Genomic DNA, 25,338 nt, shown 5'->3' with positions numbered 1-25,338 from the left:
CTGTAAGGTTTAAACTCAAGTCAGTGAAAATTATTTTGTTGGTTTTCATTTATTATGGGCTATATGGGTTTTTCAGCACTCTTATTTTTGTTTTCTGTAGCTGTCATTCCCTTTTTTCTTTGCATCTGATGATTTAAGTGTCAACAAAATGTTTCTAAATGAATTTTAAAACTACTGATGTATTGTCTGCTGTTCATGTCACAACTTGTTACAAGCTGACTCTTTCAATATTCAGGAACATAGCAGGCTGGGGACATGCAGATCTCAGACAATTTAAGAAGTCTTCAATGAAATGTGGATTTGTGCCTTTTGTTTCATTTAGGTCCTAAAAAATGATTACTATTTTTAATTTCTAAATAGCTTGCAGAAACGTAGCCCATTGGCAAAAAGTAGCTTCTTCATACTTGCAGCTTTAAGTCACCTTTTAAGTCATGATCAGATATGTTCTCCTGCCATCTATTTTGCATGTTGTTCAATTAAAAGTAAAAATAACAGATAGAACAATCTCCTTGATTCCATTTTGCTGAAAACCTTTTCTTATTAATCCTCCCCCTACATGTATGATATTTACAAAGAAGAGTAATCCACCTCACAGTAAAAGAAGATCTTAATTTTTTAAATATATGACTGCACAAGATTACTGAGCACATGTACACAATACTTACTATCATATTCCTTTGAGTGACAGTGACCACAACATCCCTGATAGCTTCAATATGCCTCCTGCCATCCCCAAGCTGAAGAACACAGATGAGGAAGAGATTTCATCTCATTTGATCTCCTCCTCAGTTTCTGCTCCAGTACAGGTGAGTAGGAGTGAAAACAGCTAAGGTGAATCCTGGAGTTTACTTTTCTGTAAAATAAGTAACTTTCTTAAGTGCTGTCATGTATATTCCATGTTAGGGAACCCTGGTCAATTTGCCTGGATAAGAGCAAAACTGACAGGAGGGTATCTCTTCCCAAGCAGAAATTCAGTCTAGAAGTCTCCGGCACATAATAAGGTATTCAGAAATAACTCCACGCAGGTTTTTTTAGAAAAAAATTAAAACAGCAGAGACCTCCCATTTTCCAGCATGCCCATGTTAGTCTCCCTCTTCTCACCAACAACCAATTTCATATATCTGAAGAACAATCCTGAAAGATGCTGAACCTGCAGTCCTACAGGCAAATACCACAGATAGCTTAGATGTGCTTCGAGGCATCTGAAATAGCCAACATGTTCACTATGATCATAGATGCACACTGGAAAAGTACCATAGACTTTGCTTACACTAAGAAAGTGCCATTTTCTTGCCAAATCACGATTTATTATTTTACTCCAAGCAAGCAATCGTTATCTAACCTGCTTTCCAGAACTAGCACTAAACACCTTCACCCTTCAGAGAGTAGCAGTAATAACTACAAGAAGTTAGTTACAAGAGCCCAGAGACAATCCAAATCTGCACTGAAATGAATTTCAGTAGTATCTAAATTTAGCATTACATTAAGAGAGAACTTTTAAAGAACTGATAGAGAAACCACTGCAGATTATGTCAGTAGAATATATTTTAGCACATTAATCTCTGATAAAACCGCAAAATCATATTATGCTGACAATGCAACAATTTACTTGCTCTACAAGGTTTTGTTCTATCTTGGATTCGCATTTGTGATCAAAGAGGTGGGCAGCACCAGGACAAGCAATGAAAGAATGAAAGGCCTACCCTGAGAAGAAGGCTCAGTACATACCCATCAAATCAAACAAAATTAAACTAAGAGAACCAACTCTTCCATTTAAAATCTAAAAGGTGAAACTAGAAAGCAGGTAGACCAAAGACCATTTACAAATGAAAACTTGAGATTTGTATCTTATATCTCCCCCACACTCTCCCCAGAAGAATACTGTGGGTAGATTTTACTAGGTTGTTTTAACATAAACTGTATTGTCAGCTATATTTTAATCTAAAACATGTCAGGACAAAGAATGGTGCTGTCCCTCCGCAACAGCAGTCAATGCTTTAGCTCCTGTTTCCTCCAACCATCTCACCTGACTTTAAATGCTCACTGATGCATAATGCTACCCTAGGTAAGCGCCAAGATAGGTTTCAAAGGTACAGTGCCTCCATACCTTAAGCTGCTAAGAAGGCATGCTTCTCCAAACTCAGTAGTATCCTTCAAAACTGAGAAACATGATTAACAGTACACAGTTGTCTCCATAAATCAGACAACAATTATATGAAATGGCTTAAAAATACTTCTTGTACTCAGAAGCTTGTATTACGGCTAGTTTAGTAGGAAGAACAGAATACTCTCTTTCACCTTAAGGCAAAGTAAATACTCAGAAGTATCTCCTCACAACTTGTTTCACCTTTGTAAGACTGTGTTATTCAGTAACTTGTCCAAAACCCACTAGTACCAAATTCAAAACCATCTGTAATGAATAATGTGGCAAAAGTCTTTTACAATTGAAAAAAGTCAGAGTTGAGTACCTGACACCTAAAAATGTTCACTCCAAGGTTCTCTTTCTGTCACATCTATTGATAAACTCACAGTTCAGCTGATATTTATTCCATGGTGGCCAGTTCTTTACAGTGGAGCACAGTGACTCTAATTCTGCTACATACGCCATTAAGATAAACGCTGCAGGTGAATTTTTAATTTTCAAGTTGAATTTACATTGATAGAAAATACATTAATTAAATTGCATTTGTAAAATGAACTCTATATAAAAAAATGAAGAAACCAAATAATATATAGACACTATTGGTAATATTATTATCTCTCAGTCATTAACTATTCTGTGAAAAATAAGGCAGTAGTATAATGGTTGGTTGGTACTTAACTTTGCCTTAAAAATTATTGATTTTACAACTTTTGACCACACACGTGCTCACAACGTTTGTTAAGAACTAACTGATGCTTTTTGCTGATCAGCTAAACAGAATGGCCAAAACTTGAATAAGTCACAAAAAACAAAGTAGGCCAAAGATACTGTACGCATCGAAGCTGAAGAACACAGACAGGCTCTTCAATTATTTGTGGCTCGTACCTGGCCCATAGGGAGCTGCCAAGAAGTCCATTAACAGGCAGACATAATGTAACTGAGAGGTATTCTTCACTGGAGAAGAGCGATTAAGGGAGAAATACAAGCAAAGCATCAGATGTTTCCCACCTCTGGGGTCTTGGCTGAAATTGTCCTGCTCCAAAATAACTTCCAGCTGTGAATTCTGAGATTCTCCCCCTTGTACTTGCTGCAGTCAGCGAGTACCTACAAAATTTCCATCTCAGAAAAAATTATCTGCATCTTGCCAACTTCAGCTTTTACGCGTGGATACTTCATATAGTATTGTAGCTTTATTGGCCCTTCTGTTCCTGCCCCAGCTCTATTTCATCCTCAGAACTCCACTGATACATACATGAGCACAAACACAGAATAAAGAATTTTCTAGACCACTAAATTATTTTTCCAGCCCACTAAATTATTTTTCCCAAACTTTCCCCTTTCTAAAACTAGCTGAGCAAGTAGCTATAATACAGAAATACTTCAGGGAGCTTGCATATTATTGGAGAGTTATGTCTTACAAAGCAATTCAGTCTATGACACAGTTTTGCCCTAAATTACTTTAAAGCAAGGATAAAGCACTGGAAGTCTTCTCATTAAAATATATTAAAATAATAATCCTAACTCGGAACAATTTCTAGTGACAGATACTTGAATGGTGCATTATAATGCTACTTGTCTTTTAAAATATTTCTTTCCTCTTCTAGTAGAATTCTCAGAGCTTTTATGTCCTGGTTTCAGCTGGGATAGGGTTAATTTTCTTTCTAGTAGCTGGAGTAATTTTGATGGTGTGGGTTCTCACCAAAAGGACCGTTGTGGTTTAACCCCAGACCACGCAGCCGCTTGCTCACTTCCCTGCCCAAGGTAATGGGAGAGAGAATCAGAAAGGAAAATAAAAACTGGTGGATTAAGATAAGAACAGTTTCATGGGGTGCAAAGCAAGTGAGAAAAAAAAAATACAATATACAAAACAAATGATGCACAGTGCAATTGCTCACAGTCTGCAGCACCGACAGCTCATTTGTTCACGAGCAGCGGTATCTGTCCCCTGGCCAACTCCAGTTTCTATACTGAGTCTGATGTCATATGGTGAGGAACAGCCCTTTGGGCAGCTTGGGGCACCTGTCCTGGCTGTGCTCGCTCCCAGCTCCTGGTGTACCTGGTAGAGCATGGGAAGCCAAAATCCCTTGACTACCTGGAAACAACCAAAACACAGTGGGTTATTGGGAAGGGAAGACTCATGCCCATCTTATTTTCCAAGAGCTACAACAGCATCCCCCACCAGATCACGGCCAAGTCTGTACCACAATGCGGACAGCACTGAGCCACCATTAACAAACCCTGCAGAGAGAGAGTGTGTTAGCTTGTGCTCAGCACTGTGCTACAGACATCTACAATAATACACCCAGCCAGCTCAGAATACAGAGTACTTGCTTGTCCTTATTTGTCAAAAAGCTATTAACAAGGCAATATGTAATTTATATGAACTATATAATTTAAATATAAAACGTATAAAATATACTGCGTGTTGTAAGTGTAATTAGAAACAGTGTGCTAACTGTTCCATGAGAATGATTTAAATGAACAGTTTTTAGTAGAAAATATGATGCATTTATACCAGTTTGAGATATTTCACATAAAACTTGGTTAAGAGGTACTTGATAATTTTCCAGTGAAGCTTTTTCACCAAAACATATATTTCAACTAAACTTAAAATAGTTGTCCATCATAAAATTTTATCAAAGTTCCTCAGTGAAAGGTTTGATGAACACTTTAACACCATATTTTATATTTTTTTGTTTGCCATTTTAATTGTGTTGAACATTTCTGCCCAAGGAGGTTGTGGAGTCTCCTTCTCTGGAGACATTCAAAACCCACCTGGACACATTCCTGCATAACCTTATCTGGGTGTTCCTGCTCCAGTGGGGGGACTGGACTAGATGATCTTTCAAGGACCCTTCCAATCCCTAACATTCTGTGATTTCACTCATTTTTACTGGCTGAGTATAAAACATTTATTGCTTAGTTCATCTGCTTTCCTCTTCTTCATGGACTATGGGCTTGCTTATGTTTCCTCAGTATTTTTAGCCCCACTTAGTCATACTGGCATATTAAACTTAACACTTAAGTTATCCGTTCAGTATTTCTCCCTTAATCACAAGCAGCATTGAACACACACACACACACATAAACACAATATTAGACTTTTACATTAATAACAACTGTAAAACAAAATTGTGTCTTACTCCAAGACATGCCTTTCCTTTTAAGATCTAATCAACAGTATCAATCAGAGAAAGTTTTATTTTCTGCTACTTGAAAACATGAACTGTAGCTGTGAAATTGAGGGTTTAGAAAGGCTCGATTACTAGATCCTGATCAACAAGACTCACTTTTAGCAATTTCCGCAGTGCCCAGCACAAAACCCTTCAACCTTCATCTTCCTCTTCTCAAGGCTGAAGAACATACAGTAAATCCTTCTCTCCAGTGATTGTGAGATTTTCCTCCTGTACCTTACTACTGCAGGAGGTGGCTTATTTTCTCCCATTAGATTTGTACAAGAGCACCCTCAAAAGAAGGAAAAGAAGTGACCCACTGCTGAGCTGAACACAGTAACACCACCAGGCTAATGATCAATACCTTCAGCTAGTATTTTCTTTTACGTGTTTCAAAATGAAGCAGCAACAGAAGCAGCTGTAAAATCTGAATAGTGAAGATACATTAATGTATTATTTGATCATTCACTCCTGTTCCAGAACATCAAAAGATTTTCTGATCAAGTCTTTCCTCAAGAGCAGCTTTTGCTGACATACAAAAGGACATGTAACAGCACAGAGTCCCACTTTGCTGAAGGAAGGACATAACTTCTGGAAGCAGCCAAAGGTATACAAACCTCCTCGTCATAAATCTGTCTGTGGTCTGACCTTTCCCATTACTTAACATTCCCTTGCCTTAAGAAACATATATTGCTTTGTTACACTGTAATTGTAGAAACTATGAATGTCTGCTTCTTTGTGAATATCCTTGCAGTCACAGTTCTTGTCCAAATGCATTAAGTTTCAAAACTTAGTAGTGGATGTGGTCTACCTTGACTTCAGTAAAGCATTTGACACAGTCTCCCACAGTATCCTCACAGCTAAACTGAGGGAGTGTGGTCTGGATGATTGGGTAGTGAGGTGGGCTCTGAACTGGCTGAAGGAAAGAAGCCAGACAGTCGTGGTCAATAGGGCGGAGTCCAGTTGGAGGCCTGTATCTAGTGGAGTGCCTCAAGGGTTGGTACTGGAACCAGTACTATTCAATATATTCATCGATTATTTGGGAATAGAGTGCACTGTCAGCAAGTTTGCTGATGACACCAAGATGGGAGGAGTGGCTGACACACCAGAAGGCTGTGCTGCCATCTAGAGACCTGGACAGGCTGGAGAGTTGGGCAGGGAAAAATTTAATGAAATATAACAAGGGCAAGTGTAGAGTCCTGCATCTGGGCAGGAACAACCCCAGGTTCCAGTATAAGTTGGGCAATGACCTATTAGAGAGCAGTGGAGGGGAAAGGGACCTGGGGTTCCTGGTGGGCAGCAGGATGACCATGAGCCAGCACTGTGCCCTTGTGGCCAAGAAGGCCAATGGCATCCTGGGGTGTATTAGAAGGGCGGTGGTTAGTAGATCGAGAGAGCTTCTCCACCTCTACTCTGCCCTGGTAAGACCACATTCAGAATCTTGTGTCCAGTTCTGGGCTCCTCAGTTCATGAAGGACAGGGAACTGGCTGGAGATAGTCCAGTGCAGGACAACAAAGATGATTAAAGGAGTGGAGCATCTCCCTTATGAGGAAAGGCTGAGGGAGCTGGGTCTCTTTAGCTTGGAGAGGAGGAGACTGAGGGGTGACCTTGTTAATGTTTACAAATATATAAAGGGTGAGTGCCACGAGGATGGAGCCAGGCTCTTCTCAGTGACAATCAATGATAGGACGAGGGGTAATGAGTTCAAAGTGGAACACAAGAGGTTCCACTTAAAATTGAGAAGAAACTTCTTCTCAGTGAGGGTGACAGAGCACTGGAACAGGCTGCCCAGAGGGGTTGTGGAGTCCCCTACTCTGGGAGCATTCAAGACCTGACTGGATGCCTTCCTGGATAACCTCATCTAAGTGTTTCTGCTCTGGCAGGGGGACTGGACTAGTTCATCTTTTGAGGTCCCTTCCAATCCCTGACATTCTGTGATTCTGTGAAAACTTGCCCTTGAAGAGTGCCTGAATAACTTTTGATAAATTATTACTGAAGTTTCAGTGATCTCTTCTTGCTTCCCCAATGATGATTCCAACATAGGGCTTTTATAAACCATCGGAACAGCATTGCCGAGCACAGGGTGACACAAAAGCTGGCTATTAAGGTAGCTGATAACCTGTGTCCTGTGTGGTACAGAAGAACAGAAAGAACAAAGAAACCACCACTCTGTAATGCCAGAGCAGCACCAAAAGTTCATGGTCTTGAGAAGGCTCTGTATGCACACACCACTGCCTCAAATGAAGAGGAACACTGAGGGGGAGACAGAAAGAAAAGCTAAGAAGAAAGATCCCTCCAATAAAATAAGGAACTCTCATTTAATAAGGGCGGGCAGCTCTCACTAGCCTGTCTTTCCATGGAAAATGAGGTTTTAGACAGAAACAGTTCTAACTCATCTGAAGTTAGAGAGTATCAAGATCTCATTAGAAATGGAAGCACAAACTGGTTCTTTGGGGAAAAAAAAGTGATTGCAATCTTCAGCTAAAGATGCCACTGAAACAAATTTTAAGATAAGTCTTTGCTGCATTAGAGAAATAGAAAGAAAAACACATTTTTAAGTACATCTAGCCTGCTGGCTTTGCCACAGATTACTTCTATCCCCTCACAATATGTCAGTGTATTAAGCTATGCAGAAATATCCAAGCTGATGAGCTAACAAAAAGCTTGGATACTGGTGACAGTGCAGCCACACTGAGACTGAAATCAAATGCTCTGACAAAACCTTCCTAAAAAAACGGATATTCATTCAGTCTACACTAAGCTTTTGGTGATTGTAACTACATAATTACTATCAGTATTTTAAAACGATCTTGTGTATATCTGTACATGCTGCAGTCATCGCACTGTTCGCATAACATTTGTTCCCTCATTTAAACAATGTAAATAACAGTACCAAATCAAAGACAATAAAAACTAGTGACTGGAAAAAAGGGTTGAAAGAAAATTCTATCTTGTGTAAGGGCTCCTGAGTATGGTAAGCATTCACAAGCAAACAAAACAAAACACACCAAAAACATAATCAAACCCTGTTGTTTAGCACAAACAATAAATCGGCTGAAGAGATTAAAAGACTTGAGAGTGCAAGGGCTACAGTGCTGGCTGGAGTCTAAAGTATGAACAGGAGAAGACAGGACAAGAACTCCTGAAGGAAGAAGAAGAAAAAAGTCTCCTAAACATGGAATGCAATGCTCTTACTGGAATTTCTAAGCAAAACCTCGAGCTGATAATATATTTTTCTACTAGGTTCAAAAAACTTGGGGGTATTTTTGTTTCACTTGAGTATCTTCAAAATGTTCTGCTCAAGCATGCAGGCAGAAGCAGGCAGACTTCTCACTGTGCCTGAAACTTTAGCAAAAAGAAGAGAAGCTTCCTCAGTTTTGATTTCTTAAAAACATACTTCACAAAATTTTTTCACAATATAAAATTGAATTATCTGTATAATAAATGCAAAATACTAGAGTTTAAAATATAAAATTGTTCTGAAATATCTGAATCTTTACTACTTCATATAGCACTAATGCCCATAAGCATTGGCAAACAATTGACTACACAGATACTCCATCTACTTGAACACAATCGTAAACTTTAATTCTTCCTTAGCTTTTAGTCACAAATTCCTTTCTTGAAGATCTATTTTTAACATTGCTAGCATCTGAGAAACAATACAGAGCATACTGTTAAAAATATGAATCAGTCTGTCAAGTGTGTTCCTTCATCTCCTTATATGCAGAACAGCCCTTGAAATGTGCCTGCCCAAGACGCATGGCAGGCAGTATTCATTCTTAAGCTAAGAAGAGGTGTGTGTATACATATATGTATATAAAACATAATATCTATCTATATATATACGTAAAAAAAATTATTAACTGTATTTCTTTGCATTTTTCTGGCAAATTCCCATTTTCAGAGGGGAGTCAATGCTGAAAGAGCCTGAGATAATGCATTTTAAAGCCGCTGTACACCAAATACACTGTTTGAATATAGCACAATTAACTTCCTAATAAATTTACAATATTTTATTATAACTATAATGTCAGTTTTATACTGCCAGTTTTGAAAGTAAAGATTCTGAGAAGCATTTTAGATGGGTTTTGGGTAGGGGTGTTTATTTATTGTAGGTTGGTGGAAAGCAAAGTTTGCAGCTGCTTGTACACACAAAACCAAAATGATGCACTTGTGTAAGGGGAGGGCTGGATGGCTGCCGCTCGGGATGACAATTGCCTGGCTTTTCTGTGGAAACTGATCTTGGAGTTTTAATGTTTCAAGATTCCCAAAAACTCAAATACATTATTAAATTTTTCTTAACAGTTTGTACTCTGCAACAGAAATCTGCAATATGACAGGATGATACTCCTGAAGCCTCTAATTTTCCCCTTAAATTAATGCAGGTTTAGATGAAAATGAGGTTCTAAACTGTATAAAACTGTTACAATAAATTGAGTTAAATTTATTCAAATCTTGTTCTCTAATTGCAAATGCAGTAGAGTAGGCACAATCCAGAGTTTCCTGAAGGAAATGCAGACAATATGGGTACAGCTACAGCTCCGGGCACAAAACAGACACAACAGCTGCTCGTGGCACCACACGCCACTTCTCAGTCCTGACTCGTGCAACCATCCCAAAACCACTGCGGCAAAAATCTCCCAGTCACATTGCCCTATATTCTCTTTATCTGTATATGAAAATGAAAAGAAAATTACACATTAATTTATTTCCTAGATTATTCAACTGTTTAGTGAATGGCTGTCCAGGCTTTTACAAAAGTGGTTTTATGTTAGCAGAAAAAAAGGAAAGGATCCACCAAAAATTTCTTTACTTTAGAAGTATATCTGTAAACTTTAGTGCCCCTTTTGGAAAAACGGAACATAGTAGACTAAAACCAACTACTTAATCAGTAATAATCTATTAAAAAAAAAAAAATAAAATAACAAATGAACTATGCCTTGTTAAAATGGAGAAGAGACATTCTAGTTTTGCATTTCTACATTTAACAGTCCTGCCATCATCTACTCTGTAGTTGAACACTTGCTACGTAGCATTTCCACATACTGTACTGAGCTACAGAGAACATTAACTGTGCAGAATGCTTGTGACTATGAGAGAAACTCACTGAATGAAGAGGAGTTGAGGGAGAAAAAGATAATAAAAAAATACATATTAAAGTAAGTAATTCAATCATGTCAGTCAAATGACACTCCAGAGCATCCTGTATTTTCTAAAACCTATCTGAAAATGACACCAATAACAAATTAAACAGACATCCTGTATTTCCAACCAAAAATCACTTAATAGATGAGATACAGTCTCATACCTGAAACCAGATAACCAATAGAAAATATAATTTTATTAGAATAAAAATGTCTATTGGAATACAATGAAGAGGATGAAATTGGACGTAAGAAGAGAGATACTGCAGCTAAAGAAAAAGCAAAAGCTTAAAATAGAATTAGTAAGGGTGTAAAGGGAAGCATCTACTGTTGTAGTATAACTGCGTTTCTTTGAAATAGCTGTCTGTGGAAAATCACTTGAGGTAATATTTGACCCCTTGATATGTCAGTTTCGAACTTCAAGGCTGTCATCACACATAGAAAATATACTTACGTCCTGGTTATGCTCTTGTGATGTTTATATGCTAAAATGGATAAAGTGGAAAAGCATAAATGAAGAATCCATGGTAAAATTCAAGTTATAATGAAAGAAGGTGAAAAAAGTGTACATGAAAACAACATTCGAATTATTGTGGCATAACTACATTTCTTCCCTCTTCAGCTACCATCTGTATAGATTTTTGCTGTACAGTGCTAAAAAGAAAGATATTTTAAAGAGTCCTCCAGAACAAGTGACAGCAGGACAATTCTTTCTAATTAACAAAGCAATCTAGAATTTAAATATAGTGAGTAGTATTGCATAAAAGCATGAAAACACCTCTGGGTAGCAATTTCCTGTATCTCATTGTCAGAATAATTCCTAAGATGTGAGGCAAAGGCTTCCTTTACACCTGAAGCTAGGTGCTGTATTATATTATAATCTTTCAGTAGCACATTATTTGTTTCCCTTGCTAACTTATACTGCAAATAAGTACACAAATTTCATAGAAGTCTTCTCTAAACAAGGCACTTTTCAATGTATTCATAGCTTTGACAAAATGTATCCTTTCCTACAAAAGCACTCATGTCCGGGGGTCAGCTCACAATTGATTTTCAGAAGAAAGAGCATTTCAGAAGAGTGTCTAGTCATTTTTAATAGTGAGATTAGACAAGAGAAATAACATAATAAATTATTACCACCCTTGTGTTGAGAGGCTTTTGTTCTTCCATTACTGGAAGTTCCAAATGTAAATTAGACCATGTCAGGAAAGCCCACTCTGCTTTGAAGGACAAATGTTTGCTGACCCCATGGAAAAATGTTTCAAGTTCATATGTGCTCCACTATTTATGAAACTACATTTCCTGAAAGAAGTATATAATAATTGTTATACCGGCTCAATCTAAAGGTCCACACCACCCAGTATGGTTTTCTGGTGTTAAGAAACAAATGCTTAGGGAATAAACAGATGACAGGGAGCAAGATTTGTCACCAGTACACACTTACTGCCTCTTGCCATCTTCAGTTCAGGAGCTTTGCTGACCCAGATGCTGCATGCAGATCATCAGCTTTAAAAGCTGTAGCAAGTCCATCAGTCTAATTCCGGTTTTTATATCTATCATTTATACTCCAGGCTTCCACACGATGTTACATCAATTATGAAACATTCAGTTCTGCTACACTTGAATAAGTATGTACTTTTATACATTTTAAACCTGCTGGCTGAATTTTTTCCTGTCACAATTTCTGATCCATGAAAAACAGTGAATAATTGTCTCTGTGTTGTTTTTAAATGCTGTTCATTCTGTGTACTTCCACCATACGCTGTTTCTCAGTTAAACTGAAAAGTTCTAGTCCATTTAATATATCTTTGTGTGGAAGCTGTTCCAAATCTTTGCTTTATCTTACGATCCATACCCTTCCCCTTTTAGAAGTTAATACGGTAATCGGGATGTAAGCACATCCCAGTTTTATACAGTCATATAAATACGTCTTCTGTTTTGTTCTTGATTTTTTTAGCAAGTCCTCATTTGTTATTTTCTTTTCTGAGAATACAGAAATACACTTAATACACTGCTGAGTATTAAGAGGATCTTCTCAGATCTTAGGTTAACCTAAGATCAGCAGTGGACCATCTCTCTTCTGTAGACGCACGCGATATTTTTCTTTCCAATATCTAGACACTGAGAAGACAGTCCCCCTAAATACCCAGAAAAGATCTGGATATAAACAAAATAAAGACTGGAGTCACGATGAATCAGGTAAGGTGAAGAGTCAGGTTAGATGAGTTTTGGATGAAGCCTGGAGGTGGCAAAATGGACTTAGAAGAGGCTGTCTCAGTTCTGAGTGTCACAGAATCTCAGAGAGTAGAAAGCTGATGAAAATGGCAAATGCAACAAAAAGACACCTCCAAAAGAAGCTTGAAATGAGAGGATCAAGAAAGGCAAGATAAGGTCACTAAGGTTAGACTATAGAGTACAATTAGAAGCTGTGGTGGATTTGGGTTGCATGAGAAGACAAAAAGCAAAGCCAGAGATGTGCAGCACAATCTCTCAACGAACGCCCTACCATTATACATGAAGCTTTAAAAAAAGATCTTGGACTGTGATTTAAACCAATGGAATGTTGGCCAGGAAGCTGGGCTGCTATAGCATTAAATTCAAAAGCAAATGAACACTTTACATTCTACTCCAATCTATCCTTATCAAGTGTTAGCGTGAATGATTACAGAAAAAAAGTCTGATAATCAGTTCTGAGACTGTGATAGTACTTGGTACATACTCATTCTTCCTGCTTCTTCTGTAAGAAGTCACTTTGGTCTGGTCCCGAGTACAACCAGACACCCAGGAGTCTTGTCTACTTTCCTTCCAAACGCAAAAGAAAAACAGAATTGTAATATTCCTTGTATGTGTACTGCATCTGGCTGGGATGGAGTTAACTTTCTTCATAGCAGCTGGTGTGTTGTTGTGTTTGGGATTTGTGAGTAAAACAGTGTTGATGACACACCAATGTTTCAACCCTGGCTGAACAGTGCTTGCATGGCACCAAGGCCTACTCTTCTCCTCTATCAGTCCAGCAAGTAGGCTGGGACTGGGCAAAGAGCTGGCAGGGGACAGAGCCAGCACTGCTGACCTGGACTGACCAAAGGGATATTCCCTACTAGAACATTGTGCTCAGCAGCAGAAGCTCAGGGAGAGGAGAAAAGGAGGTAACATCAATGGTTGTGGCATTTGTCTTCCTGAGCTTCTGTGTGCTGAAGCCTGGCTATCCAGGAACTGGCTAAACATCTGCCTGCTGGTGAGAAGTATCAATTACTTCTTTGTATTAATGCTCTTTCTTGTACTATTGAAGATTGTAAGGTATTTAGACAAAGGGATTTAAAAATTGCAACTGGAAAAATAAATTGGCATGGATTCTAAGGGACAAGCAGAGTGGATACTTTTAAGTCAATGTTTAAAACATACATAAAACCAACTTCTAATAAGTTTTGTGAAAGTGTCTAGATTGAAACTTTATCACAATTCCCCAACATGTGTCCTTCATATTTCTTTCCAGACATCAGATAGTAAACATAGTAAAACAGAGAAAAAGTATACAGCTTTTCTTTAGAGGCTTTTAAGAAATATTTTCTAGCATTTTCACTTATACATGAAAGTTTAAGTACAGCTAGTAAAAATAATAAACTTTAACCCTGAAAATGATCTAGTAAATTGCTACAACCAATGAGGATGCTTCTTGTTCCAACAAACATCATATATCCTCTTTTAGCTCTTATTTCCAGAACAGCTAGGGAAAACAAACATCTGTACATTTCTTTATACCTCCCCACAAAAGAGTGCAGTTCAAATGCATTAAATTCAAAACTTCCTAATAACAAGTTTTAGATCCCCAGTTTTAGATCCCATAAGTACAGAAGTTCCCTGAACACGATTATATGGAGGTTCCTGCCTAACAAACTTCAAGCACTGCAGCCCTGCACTTTAGAGTACTAGAACTAACTCTGAAACTAGTACCAGAATGGAAAAGCCAGATGGAGCAGCCAAACTGCAGCTGCCACGCAAGCAAACAACCCTTTCCCCTCAGCATCACTTCTCAGCCCAGACACAGCACTGGGGCTGCACAGCCTCCACTTCCAGACCAACTTTTCCAGTTACTTGATCAGCTCATACATCTCTTAATCGCAGGCTACCACAGGGCATTGCAGGAGCAAAAGGAAGAAAATGCCTTCTAAGAATCTGGAAACTGTAGTATCAGAGAAGACAAGTACTGAATATAACTACTACTGGTAGACAATGCTGACAAAGAGCTTTACACAGAATCACAGAATGTTAGGGATTGGAAGGGACCTCGAAAGTTCATGTAGTCCAATCCCCCCTGCCGGAGCAGGAACACTTAGATGAGGATACACAGGAATGTGTCCAGGCGGGTTTTGAATGTCTCCAGAGTAGGAGACTCCACAACCCCCCTGGGCAGCCTGTTCCAGTGCTCTGTTACCCTCACTGAGAAGTTTCTTCTCAAATTTAAGTGGAACCTCTTGTGTTCCAGTTTGCACCCATTACCCCTTGTCCTATCATTGGCTGTCACCGAGAAGAGTCTGGCTCCACCCTCCTGACACTCACCCTTTATATATTTGTAAACATTAGTAAGGTCACCCCTCAGTCTCCTCTTCTCCAAGCTAAAGAGACTTAGCTCCATCAGCCTTTCCTCATAAGGGAGATGCTCCACTCCATCATCTTTGTTGCCCTGCTCTGGACTCTCTCCAGCAGTTCCCTGTCCTTCTGGAACTGAGGGGCCCAAAACTGGACACAATATTCCAGATGTGGTCTCACCAGGGAGAGTAGAGGGGAAGGAGAACCTCTCTCGACCTACTAACTACGCCCCTTCTAACACACCCCAGGATGACATTGGCCTTCTTGGCCACAAGGGCACAGTGGTGGCTCATGGTCATCCTGCTGTCCACCACAACCCCCAGGTCTCTTTCCCCTACGCTGCTCAGTAATAGGTCATTCCCCCAAAAAAAAATTTCTGGGGGGGAGACACACACATCGCAACCACTTTTATTCACACCACGGTGACAGGGCGGGGGGCAGACAAATGACACCAAGACCCTCAAGCCACCTTCCTCAGGGTAAGGGGGGACACATGGCAGGAGGGGGCTAAACTGGTTATACTGGTCCCAGTTCACTCCGGCGACTGGAGCATCAGGAGCTGCTTCAACACCTTGGTCTCTAAAGAGGTTACAGGAGACTTCTTTGGGCCAGGAGATAAATTATGAGAGCTGAAATTTACTAAGTGCTTAAGACAGACATTTTCTTATGTTCTGCTCTGCTACAGACTACTGCTAAGGTTTTGCTTCAGACAGATGAAGTTGTTCCTATAGATTTAAGTCATTAAGTCTAAACAGTCAAAGAAAAATACATGGAATATTAGCAATTTTTGCTACAAATTGACATGGAATCTTGTATGTTGAGAAAATTCTTTTCTTGAAACACAAGTAATAAAGAAGGTCTTTAACAAAGCTGAGAAGTAGATTTCCCTCAGATAATCAGTATGTCTAAACAGAGAACCCCTCACAAAATGTCTGTAGAAAACATTTAGAGACTGGTTCATATAACTGGAGGTAAAAACTATTTGGCACATGAACTACAGAACAATCTCTGCGATACATTTGATGGAGTAAGGTTGAAATATGGAGAAGCCAAGTGGGGAAACTGGCCCAAGGAGAAAACTTGGCTACTTAAGGTGAGCACGTTCTCACTATCTCAAAGGGAAGGTAAATACAATATTTTCAGGCATATGCAAACCCTGCTTGCAGCTGAAGCACATTAAAGCTTGTCTCACTCATTCTCCTAGACCGATCAGAAACCATCACAATAGCAAGAGGCAAATTCTATTTAAATGAACTTTAAGAGTGCTTATTAGATAAGAATCATCATCATTAATTACTTTAGGTACGTGTCAGATTTCCCAAGTACACCTTTTCATTAGATGCCAAACTTAAAATAAGTTGCACTTTCCGTTCCACCTCAGTATCGCTCCTCTGCCTAACAGAGTATTCTGGACTACCACAGTGAGTCCTGCCATCATCCTGACATCATCCTTTCACCTGATGAAATCACTTGACACTTAAAGATGAGCTCACTAACATAGACACGAGAAGTAAGGAAAGTATTTTTGTGAGCCAGGCCTATTAGGTAAAACATGCTAATACAGTCAAGTAACAGACAAACAACTGAGCATGAACTCCCAATAGAATGCTGCTGCAAAACAACATAAAAGCAGACAGGATTAGAGAAGACAGGCTTCCTCTCTATGCTGTATTACTGAGACTGGCAGTTAAATAGAAGAAACAGGCATGACATTCATATATTGTCACAGACACTGAAAAACTAGAAAGGCTGCACAAAGAGGGCAGGAAGAGAACTGCTATCATCATAATGTGGGATTTGTACCTTCAGCAAGACAGAATATGCTACTGATTCTCAAATGATAAACAAAACCTTGGAAGAATGAACTACAATACTTCCTCTATCAATGACATAGACAGTGGGATCAAGTGCACCCTTCGCAAGTTTGCAGATGACACCAAGCTGAGTGGCATAGTTGACATGCCTGAGGGACGAGATGCCATCCAGACGGACTTCGACAAGCTCTAGAAGCGGTCATGAGGTCCAACCAGGCCAACTGCAAGGTCCTGCACCTGAGTCAGGTTAACCTCTGGTACCAATACAGGCTGGGGGCTGAAGGGATTGAGAGCAGCTCTGCCAAGAAGGACTTGGGGGTACTGGTGGACGAAAGATTGAACATGACCCAGCAATGTGCACTTGCAGCCCAGAAGGCCAAATGTACCCTGGGCTGCATCAAAGGCAGCATGGGAGGTGATTCTGCCCCTCTGCTCTGCTCTGGTGAGACCCCACCTGGAGTCCTGTGTCCAGCTCTGGAGCCGTCAGCACAGGAAAGACATGGATCTGTTCGAGAACAGCTAGAGAAATTGTCTGCGATGGAGCTAAGCGTGCCAAACAACAGGGGTGATGCCAACATAGCTTAGAAAACTATACAAAGTAGCCAAGTCTCATAAGAAAGGGACTCTATTCAAAATGCATTTTACACGATGAATCAAACCATCCTAATCTAAAACCACTTAAACTCTTTTTTTATACTATCCTCTTGGCGTATTATGCTGTATTTCTACCTCTGCTGCTAACCCATCATGTACTAGTAATGCGAATTCCCATTAGAAGTATACACTGATTATCTATTTATATGTTAATGAGCCTACAATCTCTTACACTCTCTTTGTTAACCTATTTTATTAGTGTCACACATTAAAAATGCCCTGTAAACCTTCAGAGTGACAGAGCCATTAGCAGAGAAAGCACCTGAATTTTTTATGTAAATCTGATGTTAGTATCTGATACTAGATTAAAAAGAAAAGAGGCAGTTGTCTACAGTCAGAGCAAATGAGCACCAATGAAATCCTAAACCGTAAATATTAAACTGGTAAGAGGATGAACCAATGCTATTTTGCTATTGTAGATATCATAGCTGAAATCTTTGCCAAATACTCTAAAGATTTTAAGTAAACTTTATTCTTATTTCAAAAAAGGTGAAAACATTTCTTTGACTGGCACTTTCATGCTTTGGCCCCATGCGGTCCTTTGCATTTCTCTTTGAGCAATAAAGAATTCAAACACCATGGGACCTTAGAGTCACTTACAAAAGGCTGGGCTGAACAATATTGCCTTAGATCATTTCTTCGTTTTGGAGATTCACTCACACTCTTACACATTTTGCAAGAACTCTTAATAGGCACTCAGCTGTAAAACTGCACGATTATGAATTTGGAGAGACAAAACAGAGTCCACACTCTCCTATCACTGAGCAGGAAGAAGACAACTTGTCTGGCACTATAATCTGTCATACAATAGAAGTGTCATGAACAGTCCTTGAGACCTAACAGATGCTCTGAGACTATTCAATCTTTCAAAGTGATAAAAAACGGTTATACTGCAGTCATTTATGCTGCTTGTGCTATAAGCAATAGAAATCCTTTTTTTAAACTTATTTTTTGCACATTACAGTAAGTTATTACAATCTTCTTTATGTAAGCTATGGTCAGGGAAGGAAACTAGAAGATTTCATCACTTTTGGTAAACAGAAAGAAAATTATCATTCTACAAGAAAGGCAAATAATCCTTTCTGAAAGTAAACTCCAGAGGTACAAACCAAAACTATGTGTAGCACACATAAGCATACCTGCAGCTCAAGACCTGCCCCCCCCCAATTCTAAAAAACAAATAATTAAAAAACCCCAAAACAAAACAAACACCTCTTCAAAAACAAACAAACAAAAAATACACATACAAAAAACCACACGCATAAAACCATTCAAAAGGCAAATTTTGGTTGAAAATTAAGACCTTTGAAATAGCCTTGACTTCAACACTTGGATAGTAATTATTAAAAATTTACCTATTGCATTCATTCTGTGAATCTCAACCAACAATTATACTTGTCCCCTGTACCTCTATCATTTCAGAAGCATAAATTATCAAATATTACAAACATTAGGTAAAAATTTCCCAAGAATGCATGCATACATTATCATGTATTCCCAAGAATTCACGTATATCATTAACCTTTAGCAACATGACAAAATAAATTCTCCATCTACTTCACTATTAAAAATCTCCTGTAACTAAAATCAGATGTCATATATACCTTATTTTCCACTACTTCATAACCAATACTGAAAAATGGGCTCTGCCAGTGTAAAGGTTCATGTTGTTATGACCCACTGTGGAATGCACTATAATTTGCATTAAAAAAATGGGAATTTCTGCCCTGTTTCCCTTCCATCATAACAAGTGGTACACTTGTGCACACTAGCAAGAACATTTTCAGAGAGTACTATGAAAAAAGAGGTTTGATACAGTTTCAAGTCTGGCTCAGAGCTCATGAGGTTGAATTTCATTTTAAAGGAAAATAAAACGCTGAGCTGAAGACCACTAGGTCTTTCATGAGTCAACCATTAGATCACCTGCTGATATACTTGAATTAAAACTGGCAGTAGCAGAAGTAATAAATATCAGCTGTACAAAATCAGATACAAGGAAAAGGATTCTACATGTTAAGATAACTGACAATAACAGAATTATCCAGTAATCTCCTAATTTATATGCAGTTCCACCTTAAACAAAGAGGGGTGACATTGTGCATACAACTCCTTCACAGAAATACCAGCATGCACAAGCTGTTACCTCTGATGTAACCCTCTTGTATCCTTTACTGTATGTGCTCACGGGATGTCAGTTCATGGGCAGAAGTAGGTCAAAACCAATGTGGTTTTAATAATATTTGTCTGCAAGGCACTAAGTGTACTTCATCATACTACTGTTTTATATAATTACAAAACTACTCAAAGGATATCATGAAGAAGCTTTTCTTTGCTTAGCAATAAGAGCCAAATACTCACAAAGAAGGGTCTTGGACCAGATCTTTAAGGTTTATCCCACTACGATCCTCGGCAAGGTTCCTGAAGCAACTGTCACTCACTAAAAAAAATAGAAATAAAATTAAAACAAAAACAGAAACAAAAGAGGTGGAAATTTAAGAACAGAATGCAGTTCTTGTGATTAACAGGATATGCTTTTGGTATTGGGTAAATTTGAACTTTCATATTGGAAAGTCTGATTTTCAGTGAGGTTTCACCTCATTTTAAAATACATCAACTCGATGGAAAGTGCTAAACACTGTACCACAGATCACATGGAGACAACCAGCTTCAGCTGGTGTCCTTATTAACTCTCCCCCACCATGGCTGCAGGAGGAAACCTCAAACACACTGTATGCACAGGTACACACAGATATATCCATGCACTTAACAGCAGAATCTAATCATGCATTGGTCAGTATTCTTTCCCTAACCAGAAACAGAGAGAGTTACTATGTATTTAAGTTCAGGGTTGGTCATGGGTTAGCAAAGGTGTTTAACATGAGCAACAGCGAAAATGAACAAGAGCAAAAATTTTTTCAAAGAGCTTATGAAGTGTATGTAAAGCAGCTAGTTACTGTAATAACTGAAATCACAACACAGTAAATTTCACAGAAGTTTAGAAGAGTATTATTGTGCTTTTGTTTTCTTCACTTCATTAAAAAAAAAAATAAAGGGCATGATTTCAACCAGAAACTCCACATCCATTATCTTGGCTAATTTTCTCAGCACATGTACCCCAGTCCCACAAGTGGGCTCATTGCTCTTAAACAACACCACAGTCAATTTGAGAGGTGGAAAAAAAGTAGTGGCACAAATGCTTAAAAAAAAAAAAAAAGGCATCATTTCAAAGGAGTTAAAGTTATTTCTGACTACAGCAAACTTCTCTCTAAATGCAAGACACTCTTGAATTTACATCTATAAGTACTGAAGGGCATCACCATGCAAATCATTCCCCAAATATGTTATCTTCACAGATTACAATACATACTGTGACAGACCTACCTAACACACCACAAAACTGCAAAACATTTCTACTAGAATCCCTTGTTGCCAACACATCTCATGAGCGTGCAGGCTGTTAGTCAGCTGGGAAAGACAAGTACTAGAAAATGCAGCCCCAGAAGAAGGGGCCGGGGCAGCTGACGGAACAGGTACAGGCCCCGGCTCTCACACCAAGCCTGACAGCCAACAGTGTCAAACTTTAAGACATTTGCCCACTTTGCACCTCACCCTGCAAAAAGCAGTCAACATCCTCAGCTTCTCTTATTTGCTGTCTCTGAAAACACTCCCTCACAGTTGCTCCTCACAGGCGGTCCCTGCAAGCCAGGCCCTGTGTCACACGGAGCCTCTGTTCTTTGAGGGACTTGCCATGGATCTTTAGTTTAAACAGGAGCTACTTGTGCTAACAAAATCCAGAACTCCAGGCTTGTTCCTCCCAATGCAATTAATCATCATCTCAGTACTAAACTGAAATTTAACAACACTGAGTTCACACAAGCTACCTACCTCGCCAGGGGCAGCTCACCCTGAGCACCCCGGGCCTTCAGAAATGCTTCATTTCCACGCACATCTTTTGCACTGAACACAAGACCTTTGGATTTACAAAGTCTCTAACTCCCAAGCTAAAGGAACAATTCCAAGATCAGCAGACTCGCAAAGAACCTACTCTCTAGATCTCACAGGAGAAAAAAAATCCCAGCTAAATTGATATTTGATAGTTTGTATTTGCCTCTTGTCAAGTTTGGCAACAAAACAGCAAACAGAACATTTTACCTACTGTCTTGTCATAAATCCTACACTAGTGAAGTATCAATGTAACTCCTATGCCAACATCACACATCATAAATAAAAATGATGGTTGATAATGCTTTTCACTACTGACAAATCAAACATCTCTTCAGTATTAAATATTTAATCTTCATCAGCTGTATTTTTTCTATTTTCTTCTCCAAGCTCCTCATCAAAAGTAATCAACATTATAACTGATGAAACTATTGTGACTATTCTAAAACTTTTTAAAAGGGAAAATGAAAAATGACAGTATAATTATTTTCAGTAAAACTGGCCATTATTTGCCTGTTTAACTCATACATTTATTAAGATAAAATGTGTTTGAAATAAATGTTTTAAATGAAAGCCTAAATTTGCCAGAGACTGCCTTTGTCTTACTTGTCTCAACATAACTTTAATCTTACAATACCCTTTTTACGAAGTTGAAAACTGGAAACCTTCCCTCCCGTTAGCAGAGCTGGGCAACACAAGCTTTCGCTAAAAAGAGTAACTCAACATCCGTCAAGTACCTACAAATTTGAAAAAGGTATCGTCCTCATCTCATCGTGGTTTTTTATAATTGTAGGAGAGTCAAAACACTGGGAAGCTGCAGGCTGGCAAGTAAGCCTCTTCTTAGGTTACGGTTCTAACCCAAAATAGGCACCACAGATACCTCACATAGATGCAGAAAATTTCAAACACAGTTTTAATAACCAAGAATTCCAACAATTTAGTTAATATTCACCAAAATAAAATTTCTGAAAATTAACATTTAATTGCCAATTAAATTACTAGCATTAATAGCAACAGGAGAGCTTCCAATGAGAGGAAATAATTCAGAGGAATAGGCTCGAATAAGACTCTTACGAGAAAGCTTCGGCACAGTGCACTGACCTGCACGCAGGCACAGCCTTGGACACTCCAGCCCAGGAAAGAAAACAAATATTCAGCAGCAAACATGGGGTGGAAGCAAGGAGGAGGAGTAGGTACGTACGCTCTTCACAGCTTAAAAAGCCATAAATCAACACTGCATGTATTTTTTAAAATCTTATACTCTGATTGAAATGTGAGCTATTTATTTTAAACAGGACATAGAATGAAACTATGTTTGATGATATGGCAGAAATGTCAGGATAATCAATGGTGCTTTAAAGTTTGAGGGAAGAAAAGGCAGAAGAAAACTTTGAGTATGTAGCACAATTTCTAGCTGTGATGCAAAGGCTGTGCCAAACTTCTTGCCTTTAAAGCACAGACAAGGGAGACTTTTGCATAGGTCATCTATAAGAACACACTTCCCCATGCAGGGTTTTATTGTCTTGCTTCAAAATTTTTTTTCACCTCCCTTAAGTTTATAAAAGCTGGTATCTTAAGCAGTGTTGGCTGTGTGGTTTATGGAGAGACAGAACTGTTAGCTGCTCCCCTCCACATACACACCAAGTGGCTGAGTCTCTGATCTATATTACACCCTCACATATACTTCCTCATAGACATGAAGAATCGCAACAAAAAAAGCTCCCTAAAACACATTTGCTCCATGCAGTATTGTACATACAATGACAGCCCATAAGGTACCAGAAATGTTTTTTAAGAAATTAAATACTGGCACAAATATGGGCATAGACTGAACCCACTCCTACTGCTACATGCATCAAAAGTGAAGAGGTTTTAGCAATAGCTCCAGTTCTTCCAACATTTGTCCTACTTTCAGCTCCTGATGTTGTGTTTTGACCCCTGTCTAGTCTTATACCTAGGAAGTAACAGAGATGGGAAGCCAATAAAGGTATATTGTTCTCACCTGTCAATTATGCAGCATGCACAATTTCATCTGAAATTCACACTCTAATGTACAAACATCCAGTTTACAACAGTTGTGAAGTCTTCCCACTTGGCATTTATGAACTTCTAAATCTGTCCATATGATTTTTTTTGTTTGCTTGCTTTAACAGAGTTTTAAATGAAGCCATACTGAAAGAAAATGGATTATTAGCTTGTTGATTTCCAAAATGAGAAGTAGAGATTTTTCAGGTCTGAAGGTAAACTAATAATTTCTTCAAGTGGAGGCAGAATATAGTCTGTTGTGAACTTTACCCTTATTTTTTTTTTAATATGGTGCAATTCGAGAACAATATAGCCCTTTAAAACTGTCAGTCTTTTTTTCCCACCCAGTGTATTCCCAGTAAACAAAAGACTTCTTTTGTTCAAAGCACTTTTACACCTGTTAACGGTCATTTTCATATCATGTGCTTTAGAAAAAACACAATCAATTGTATATATTGCTGACTTCAAGACGTAACAAACATTGCTAAGGAAGCTTAGGTTTTAGGATATAAGAAGGTAGCAAATTTTTTTTCAGACCTCAAAACATCTCACAGAATTCCTGTCCTATAGGCATATTTTAAAGAAGGCAAAGGAATGGGACAGTACCAGAATCTTCATGATTGATTCTCTTACTATTAAAAAGGTTTTAAGGTATTTTGCCTGTTCCATGAACAGTAACATCAGAGATAAATAACCTGCCTCTTTTCTCCACTATTGCCATATTTTTCAAGTGACTGCATGTCAACCAGAAAAACACAGAACAGATGGCATATTACAGAAATCTTGTAGCACCTTCACCAGATCTACTACAGAACACAGCAAATGAATTCTAAGAAAAGCACTTACACTATTTGCATATCTGCACACAGATGACTCTGACATATTTACACAAAAGGAATTACTAGTCTGCAGGCAAATTGCAAATGTTTTTTACTGCTAAGAAAATATGTTGTCTGTGACTAGTAGAAATAATGCAGGCTGGTTTCCTAAGAGCTTGTGACATTGTACCCAAAATGCTACTCACTGTCACAAGTCCAAATTCCCTTCGATATCCACACAGGGAAGGGAGCTAAATCTAATACAAAGCCACGCATGGGAAAGCACCAGTCAACACCAATCTGCTCTCTCTTCTGTGGGGGTAATAATCTGAGTCTCCTCTTTGGCTGCTGATTTTCACTTAATTTACAGATAGCAATATCCTTAAAACTTCTCTGTTACACTGCAGTTACTTTTCCATTATCCTGTCATCACTATTTTTTCATATGTGGGTTAAGCAAGTTTAAAATGGGGGACCTGAAAGACCAACTATAAGACTGAAGGATGACATTATCTGTCTTGTGATGATGCAAGCCTTGTTTTCCCTAGGCAGAAAAATCTAACAACCATTCCCAAAACTGCAAGGCATTGATGTACATCAAATTTTCAAGTTTCCTTCTCTTTTCATTTCTATTTTAAACTTCCTTCTGCTAAAAAGGGATATAAAAGATGAAACTATAAAATGGCAACAGTTTCAGTTTTAACCCACAATTGTTTAACCGTGAGAGTATTGCATCACCTTTAACATAGTTACTAATAGGTTGTGCTGTATCTGGGCAAACATGTCACAGTGAAAACACCTTTAAAAACTGAGTTAAAGCACAGCAGTATTTACAGCACACACACAAACAGAACTCAAAAGATTTGCTTAGGTGTGAGCAGGGTCAGGCGACAGAACACATAACACCCCCTCCAGAGGTTCACATATTCTGACCTGAGAGCTATAAAAAAAAAAAGGTAGCACAACATTTTATTTAAGTGAAGCATTTACAAAGCTAAAATAACCTAATGAAGAAAGGAGTCTCACTTTTGTATG

At 38.6% G+C, this 25,338-nt stretch overlaps 1 protein-coding gene across 6 annotated transcripts in view; it reads right to left on the bottom strand.

The window, feature by feature from the left end:
- GPHN (gephyrin) overlaps positions 1-25,338 on the bottom strand; it is a gene marked incomplete at both ends in the record, with an annotated part of 292,255 nt that overhangs the window by 184,404 nt on the left and 82,513 nt on the right. For all 6 annotated transcript variants that reach the window (XM_080346039.1, XM_080346043.1, XM_080346040.1 and 3 more), the window contains one exon: positions 19,878-19,956. In XM_080346039.1, the coding sequence (XP_080202165.1) occupies positions 19,878-19,956 (79 nt within the window). The remainder of the gene's footprint in view (positions 1-19,877; positions 19,957-25,338) is intronic.

The sequence above is a fragment of the Nesoenas mayeri genome, assembly GCF_963082525.1.
Source record: "Nesoenas mayeri genome assembly, chromosome: 5".
In the NCBI taxonomy this organism is placed as follows: Eukaryota; Metazoa; Chordata; class Aves; order Columbiformes; family Columbidae; genus Nesoenas; species Nesoenas mayeri.
This window is presented reverse-complemented; position numbering and strand designations above follow the sequence as displayed.